This window comes from Anoplopoma fimbria, chromosome 24 (genome assembly GCF_027596085.1).
Source record: "Anoplopoma fimbria isolate UVic2021 breed Golden Eagle Sablefish chromosome 24, Afim_UVic_2022, whole genome shotgun sequence".
Taxonomy (NCBI): domain Eukaryota; kingdom Metazoa; phylum Chordata; class Actinopteri; order Perciformes; family Anoplopomatidae; genus Anoplopoma; species Anoplopoma fimbria.
In genome coordinates, this window is record NC_072472.1 from 16643806 (window position 1) to 16652610 (window position 8805).

Sequence of the window (8805 nt, forward strand, 5' to 3'; positions counted from 1 at the left end):
TTCCTGTCCTGAATTCAGTCTATCAGGTAGGCTGTCACTCTGGTTATGTAGTGCAGTGGTTCTCAAATGGGGGTACGTGAAGGCACTCCAGGGGGTACGTGAGATTTAAAAAAATATATATTTAAATTAGCATCCATTCAAAAATCCTTTAAAAATAGTTATTTAATAAATATTCAATAAAATATAAGTGTAAGTTCATAAACTGAATTCAATGCAACAATGCAAAACTGTTGACAGTTTAATAAATCAGACACTGATGGCACAGCGCTGTGTATTACATCTTTTTTTCAACCAAAAATGCTTTGCGCTGGTTAGGGGGTACTTGGCTGAAAAAAATTATTTCAGGCAGCCTGAGAGAACTAACACCCTGCAAGACAACACTCAGGGAATATAACGACAGAAAACTTTACCGTTTCCCATGATGCACTGCATGTTTGTGATGTTTGGCAGCTATGTTCGACATAAACCATTTCATTGGCATTAAGTTCACAGACTTGATATTTGCCTGTAAGCTTCAGGTTACAGTTTGACTGACGTGTGTATTGAGCATCAAAAGTCGGCTAGTTAGCTGAAATAGCCCAAGCAGAGAGCTTCGCAGGTTACCGTTGCAACCTGTAACCAAGGCAACCACGGTCAACTTATTTAGCGGGAGAATAAACGTAAAACAGCTACTAAGAGCAGCTTTCCTGATTAGCACGTTTTGGACATGGAGAGACATAAAGTTGGAAAAGAAAGGCTCATAGTTCCCACTGATTTCACGTCGACAGCGGCTTCAAGTAAGTTTCTTCTTCTAACTGCAGTTTTGGTTTGACGTTAGCCTCCACTGTCACGTTAACCCGGCTAACACAACACTCACTAACATTTAACACCAGGGGAGGGAAGTTGTCATGTTTATGTGGTATCTTTCTCTAAAGCCCAGTCTGAAAAGACTAACATCAATGAGTGAACAGCATAGATATGACATTGGTGTGGTACTACACATGTTTAGCTCAGGTAAGGCATGCACACATAAACATTATTTTATTCTAACCCATATAGGGAATCTCCAGGAGGACCTGGTACCCCCATCACATTTCACATCAAGTGTCCAGTCTGCTGGAGCACACAGAGGCGTTCAACCCGCAGGGACACCGCCAACCGTCTCCTGGATAAACCCAGGGATAACTTCAGTACAATCAGGGGATCCCAGTCCTACCAATCCATGGCTCGCCATCGCACAGGCCCAACAGGAAATCTTGGAACTGAGGAAGGAAAATCAGAGGATCATGATGTTACAAGGAGACAGCATAAGAGGAAGGAAGTCTGTGGATCCCCAGTCAGACCTTAGGGCAAGGTATCCCACAATGTATTTCATATAGTCAGAAATACCATTTTTGTCCAACAGTTAAGTGGCATGTTGGGTAACTTACACGAAAAACTCCATATACCTCTAACACAGATGTGCAGAGAGAAGTGAGCAGTGGTCCAGATGGGAGTCTGAGTGGCGTCTGGAGGCAGAGAAGCACAAGGCGGAAGCTGAGAGGTTAAAGGGGCGGGTTGAGGCCCTGAAGGAGACTGCAGGGAGACACAGGGACGAGATGAGAGACAGAGACAGCTCCTTGAACAGGTAGAGGATGGCGTACGTTATACAATCGATTCATTTTATAGATTGTTACTAATTATTTTCAGAGATTAACAATGAGTTATTTTGAACAAATTGAACATGGCATAATCTTTGTACGACAGACAGAGCCATGAATTGGAAGCAATGCGTGAAGAGTTATGTAAGGCTAAGACTGAACTGAGCCAAATCAGAAGGGAGCTCACGCACAGCAATGCACAGAAGGAGAATATAGGCTTACAGGTAATTCTGTTTACTAACAAAACATTTCATTTTCACACTGAATTACTGGCATCTTGTAACTCATTTTTGCAGTATGTAGTCTGATGTTTTTACAACAGTCTTGTATTCTTAATAATAACTTGCAGTGGCCTGGAAGTTTTACTTTTGGAAGTTCAACTGTGATTAGTTTCATATATTCTAAACATTTTGTGTCTCTTGCAGCTTGAAAGACTAAAGAGAGAGTCTGGTGAAGAAATTACAGAGCTGAGGAGAGATGTTGTGAGGAGCAAAGAGGAAGCCAAGGAGCTCAGTCTAAAGGCTGAAACGGGCAGGTTACAGGCTGCGGAGGAGGCCAAACGGCAGATTCTTAGACTGTCTGTACAATTGGAGGAAATGCAGAAGAAGCAGACGGTGGAGGTCTGTAACAAATTCATAAACTTTGTACATACTGATTTGAGTAATTTCAGTTCAAGGCCCTGCATCCAAGAACCCATGTCAATATTATAATATTGTATTAATAATAATAATATTATAATATAATGCGTCTTAAAATTGCCATTCTTTGGCATTCTTCACTTTCAGCTGCTACAGTTGAAGACTTCCCATTGTGCAGAGGTGGGTGCAGCAAGAAAAACAAACAGTGAACTACAGGACAGACTTCAATCGATGACCTCAGAAGCGCTGCAGTTAAAAAGCACTCTGGTTGAGGTATCTGCTGAGAGAGACGGGCTGAAAGAACATTTAAGGTGCCACATTAAATCTAGAACTGAACTGAGCTACACATGTATTGAACTCTGTAGTCAGATTCACAGTTTTTTTTGGTGGGGATGTTTATTTTTCAGCCAAATGGGACAAGCTTTTGAGACACAATCTGCAACACTGCACAGCCTCAGAAATTACATCGGCCAGCTCGCCCCAGAGAAAGGAGAGAAGGAACAATTTAATGAAGCTGTTGAGGTGAATACAATACAAACCGTATTGATTGCAATCAGACTACTGGAAACTAATTGCACGGGAAAAAAACGGAATATCTTGTTTTTTAAAGCAGGTTAAAGGAATAATCAAATGAGTTAATATGCCTAGTAAAGCAATTCATCCCATTATGTATATTCTTTTAAATACTTTTCCCATTGTGTAGAGGCTGAATAGAGAGAAAGCAGCTCTTCAGATGACCACAGAGCTTGTGACAGTCAGGTTTAACTCTGTCAGTGAGATACTTGCCCTCCAAGAAGAGAAAATGGTGAAGAAGGTGAGTGTCACTTAGCAATACATGATACATGCATATGCTGATAACAAATGGAGAGCATTAGCCCTGCTGCTTGCAGGCTTACTATGTAGACTAAGCAGCTACCTATCATTGTGTGTTGTTGGCCTCAGGCGATACAATTTGCATGGATAGTCATATCTCAAGTTCTGAAAACAATAGTCTGAAATGTAGATAGGCTTCATGCCGACAAATTTACAAAGAAGACAACAGGGTTTTAGATTGATGATGGCGCTGCTCCAGACAGGAAGGCAATGCCCTGCACGAGTTATTCAGGTGATTGAACACTTGACCTGAGGTGTTCTATCCAAATGTTGTGTATGACTCTGCAGGTGACATATACATATTTTTTTCACTTTTGAATGCTTTTTTCCTGAAGAGCGTTTTGGTTAGTTTACCATAAATGTCAACTTGCAGAAATCTAATATTGTTCAGGTTTTCAAGTATGCCTTGGGGAAAAAAAGGCTAATTAGCATGCAATAATTACCTATGCTCATATGAAGCATTTGTTGAAGAGGTGTGTGCATTTACCATACGTTTGTGTGTTTCTATAGACCTCTACAGGCCCACTTGCGAACAATGAATCTGAGGGCCTTCAAGTGCTTCGACTCTGGAGAGACAAAGTGTTTAAGTTATGCGTCCAGCTTCGTTCAAAGGACATTGAACTAAGAGGAGAAAAGGATAAAGTTCTTTCAAAAGTATAGAAATTGTCATCTACATTACATTACAGTCATTTAGCAGTCATCTATCAACATACCACAGTAAAAATATGTCCACTGTGTTAAATTGTGGTACTGTTTCTCTGTATTTTTTTTTAGGTCAAACTCCTTGAGCAGCAGCTCCAGCAGGAGCAGCACCGGGCTAGTGTGCTCCAACTCAGTCTAGATGACAGGATAGCTGAGCTGGACCTGGAGAGAGTGGAAAAGGAGGTTAGTACCAGAGCAAGTGATGTGATTTACGCTCCCGTCTCAAATTTTGATGACGCACAATAAATTTGGTGCTGCTTAGGATAGTGATAAACCCTCATGCATTTTTACCACAGCAGAGGGTGCTGACTATATGAAAACTTTGCTAGGTTCTTAGAGCGGTTAAGGTTTTTGGAACAGCAGCTGGTTACAAAAGCATTCTCAAAACTGTGCATCATATTTGTTTACGATTACTTTTATTATGTGTGATTTTCTTCTAAGACATTGAAACAGGACTTGGCACAGGAGCAACAAGAAAACTCACAGCTAAAGTCACAGTGGGAGAGAGGAGAGGCTGATCTAAAAATCCTGACGGAGGCAGTTCAAAGGTTAACACATTTATCTGAATTCAAACCTGAGAGGATTAGGTGGTAAATTAGAAGAATAAAAGGACAAACAGCAGTTGTTCTGGTCAGTGTTGAAAGTGTAATTTCAGACAATGCAGTATTTTCACTCATGTTTGCTGTGCCTCACAGGTTTAGTTTGGCATTTGAAAGCAAGGTGGCAGAAATGAACGCAGCTCAAGCTAGGCTCAACACTTTCAGCCAAAGGCTAACTTTTGCTAAAAGACAAGTGGAGACCATTCAAGGTGAAGACTTACAGGAGGTTGATGGGTGATCACACTGCTTCAGTTTGAATTGCATATTTCTGGTAAATAAAGTACGTCACAATGGTTTTGTTTTTCAGGTTTGACCATGAGGAGGGTGGCTCTGCAGAAAGCTAAACAGGCCAGTAAACAGACAGAGCAAACTGCTGACAGGTATGAGGTTTCACATAAACACCCTTTACCCAATGCAAGAAAGCCTTATTTTTATGTCTAGTTTTACAAATTCATATGTCAACCTTTACATATTTGTCAATATGTGTGCTTTAATTGAGGTTTTGTAATGATGTGTTTTATTATTCTGCAACTAACTGCCAATTTACTTTTTTTAATTAATTGACCACAGTAATTGACTCAATAATGGCAAAAGTAAAGCCTAATGCACCATGTGCATATTCCTGGAGCCCAAATTATTTCTCAAAAGGGCTCACCTATTTTGATCAACAGCCCCGAAACCAAAAGTACTCAAATTATAATGTGAAATGAAGAAAGTCAAGCATCTAATTGCAGTTTTTAAGCTGTAAACGGCAGATATTTTAGTGTTGAGTGATTAAAATGAATCGTTACTGGTCAGATTTGGATTGCATGAATTATTAGTATTCATTGAATCCAAGAAACCTTTCAACACTAATTCGGAGAATTAGTAAGAATTGTTATAATAAGCTTAATGTTTACACTTTTCTAATAAAGGCATATGCTTTACAAAACAGATATAAACACAAGAAATGTTCAAACATGAAAATATCTGTTTCAGCTTTGTTAGGTTGGAAAAAGAGAAGGTTAACGTGGTTGAAATCAATATTGCGTTATGAATAAGAATGCATTTCTTATATGCTGCATCAATATATGACAATTTGACATTTGTATGCAAAGTCATTCCTATCAGGGCTTGGCTTCCTTTGTTATATACCATGCAGTTGCTTCTCCACTTGTCTGCTTGACTTTCTGCTCCTTTATTTGCTCTGCCATCTTGCCTGTGTTGCCCTGCAGCATCACAAACCTTCAGACAGAGCTTTGTGTGGCGTGTGAAGAGAGAGACAAGCTCACACAGGAGCTCAAAAGAACCCCGCAGCTCATCGAGAAAGCTCTGGCTGATCTGAATGAACAGTGTGAGCACCCTTACAACTCAAAACACCTTATTATACCACATTATCTGTTGGGTATCTGTGTTTTTGCAATGTATGTGTCTCAGTTCACTTTTGTACATCCTCCTCAGATGAAAGCAAACTGAGGCAGCAGCAGCTGGCGCTGGAGCAGAGCTCGCTGGAGGTGCGGCAGGCTTTGGCTGGCAGAGACGAGGCCGAGCAGAGTCTGCACCAGATCCAGGCCCAGCTGGAGGAGAGCAAGGTCAACCTGGAGAAACTCCACTCTGAGCTGCTCAGCCAGCAGGAGCACAGCGAACGCGGTGAGGCAGGGGGCTACTGTATGACGTATGACGTATGTTTTTCAGCCTTGACTTATCCAGGGAGAGCAGACTAAGCACTCCTGATCTATTTCAGAAATGCCCTTCGTCACCATCTCAATATATGTATATCCACACCTGGCCACTCCCGTCTCCTCTGTAGCTTCACCGGAGCAGTAGGGGATTAAGTGACATTTTCAAGAGCACCTTGACTGTCAGGGACATTTCCGATTAATTTTTTCCAGTGGCCACTTGGCAGCTTCTTAGCTCTAAACCTGCATTAAAGGGCAAGTCTCTCTTAAAACAATAGTCAGGTGGCCTATATGTACGTTGAAGAGGATTAGCTTGCTGTGATCATTCTTCCTGTTCATAGTGACTGTTATAAGATCCCTTACTAATGCACTTTCAGTCTAAGGGGGACAAATTCCAGTCTTTGCCTTATGGAAACATGTATTTTAAAGCTTATCTGAAGAAAATATGAAGCTTGAGCAGTCGGACAAGTAATTTTCTTAAGTTACAGTTACTGCATAACAGTTACCCTGTTAAGCTTCATGGATAGTAACAAAAACAGAGAATTTTGTTCTAAAAAGACTAACTTTGGGAGATTACCTCTTTATTTCCACCAATCTCTTTAGCTGCTAAAATGTTCCACTTTTTTCACTGGCAAGTCGCTAACTGTCTGCCATTTGGTGCCATATGGTGAACGAAAACAGTAAAGTTGTGGGCCAAAAAACAAACAAACTATATCCGGAAAGTAGGGGGGAACTGTAGAGTCGGGTGATTATTTTCTCTGTCGGTTTGTTAGTACGATCGACTCCTTTCATATATATGTCTTCATGGGATCCGTTGGTAATATAAAAGTATTGATTATAGCAGCTTTAATGATGCAGACATCAAATCCGCACTATTAGATTTAATTTCCTTCCAATTTCAGGTCGTATATTCCTCTGTCTTTATCGAGCGGCAATATAAACACGTTTGCCTCGAGCTGAGATTTACAAAATTATTAAAAGTGCTTTGTCTGAGCTTTAGGCTACTAACACCTTGCTGTGTTGCAGCCCTTGATGTGGTTGCGAAATCTAAAATTGATTTAATCACCTTGAATTTGTGAAGGTTTCGCTTGCCAATGAATATTTTTGCAAACAGATGCAAATTAATCCATTTTTACCCTATGGTACATACAGCATTCGGTTCTGTTTCTCTGTGTGAGATACCATATTGAGGAATGGTGCATTTGTTGCTCCCATTCAGCCCTGCAGGAGAGAGTGTCTGAGATCAAGGACTGCTGTGCTGAGAAGCTGAGAGAGATGGAGGTTCAAGTCAATACTGCCAAGAGAGAGCACACCAAAGCAGGTAGCAGGATTAGCACCGTGCTACCTCAGCCTACAGCAGCTTAACATAAGGGGGTGTAGTCATATCTGTAATGCAGACTGTGATCTGTGATATGATTGGAATTGTTTACACAGTATATAGCAGCATTTCCCCGTGGCTTTCAAACCTGTATTGTCTCTTGCAGTTATGACTTTGCGGCAGTTTGAGAGAGAGTCAGCAAGGAAACAGGACGAAATGAGAGAAACCCAACAACACACAAAGAGGGAAGTCCAGAATAAACAACTGAAAGAGCAACCACTGCTGGTAAGACTTTTTAAAGCCATAAAGAGAAAATTATTGTTTGTCATTTCTGCTGATTACCTCTTATGACATGAATCTGTTACAGGCCACTGTCACTGCTGAGAGAGGGTTGACAAGTGAGTATACAAGAGCTCACACAGCAGCTCGACAATACTCTGCTGCTCCCAGAGAACATCGGAAAAAAACCTCAGAGAGGAGTCATTCTGTGGTACCTGCAGACGGTGAGTAGTGTCCTGACTCCTCGTGCGTCAGACACATCCTCACATTTGCATGACTTATCGTGACTAATCTGACCACTGGCCTGTCTGTATCCTGTCAGGGAGACTCCTGTCTGTCTTGGAGGAGCTCCATTCTCTCAGTGCTGCTGTGGTAAACAGCTCTGAGGACTCTGCGGAGGAGGAGGGACAGAGTGACAGCGTGACAGCGTGGGACCATCCACAGAAAGACTGCACAGCTGATACCTGTTGATGAATCACTGGAGCCAGTGAACGCACCTCACATTTGTACAAAAGGTGGGCAGAGCTGAAATCACACAGTGGAAACAATTTGTTTGAGCCAAACAGCGGAAAACCACGCATGACACATTGCTACAGGAAGAAAAGGAAGGTACAAGAAGATTGATAGCTGTCTATTGAGACACAGTATGCTTATATTTAACACGTATATTATTTCAAGTTTATGAAATTCTTTCAAAGCGTTAAGAGACCTCTATTAAACGAACATGACTAATTCTGACTTTGTCCTTTTGGAAGTCTGTTCTGTTAAAGTCTATCTGAAGGTCCAAGTATTTCTTTATTATGCAGAGACATGTATCTTACTTTTCAGTGCAACTTAATAAAGTATTTAATGTTCTAATTGCTGTGTATTTTGAGAAATATTGATAAAGCAAGTCATGATTTGGTATGGCTCTAAATTCTCTACTCACTTCTAAATTTAAGTAACAAGGTTCATTGTAATGGTGAATATGTTTCAATGAAATTGGTGCATGTGCCCTCTTTATATAACAGACTGTTTGGAATACTATGATTTCCTGCTGAGAAATCAATATTTTCTATCTTTTAGAGAGGTCAATTTTAGAATGATGGTGAAATGTTAGGATGGATGATGATAAACAAT

General features: G+C 40.8%; 1 protein-coding gene across 1 annotated transcript; it reads left to right on the plus strand.

The window, feature by feature from the left end:
* Positions 1-447: 447 nt before the first annotated feature.
* Positions 448-8597, plus strand: cchcr1 (coiled-coil alpha-helical rod protein 1). Its single transcript, XM_054626218.1, has 19 exons — positions 448-776; positions 1039-1333; positions 1439-1606; positions 1726-1843; positions 2045-2239; positions 2405-2568; positions 2665-2779; positions 2961-3071; positions 3641-3784; positions 3905-4015; positions 4274-4380; positions 4528-4640; positions 4739-4811; positions 5646-5764; positions 5872-6060; positions 7309-7410; positions 7574-7692; positions 7775-7910; positions 8009-8597. The coding sequence occupies exons 1-19, from the start codon at positions 707-709 to the stop codon at positions 8155-8157; spliced, it is 2598 nt and encodes an 865-aa protein (XP_054482193.1). The 5' UTR covers positions 448-706; the 3' UTR covers positions 8158-8597.
* The last annotated feature ends 208 nt before the right edge of the window (positions 8598-8805 follow it).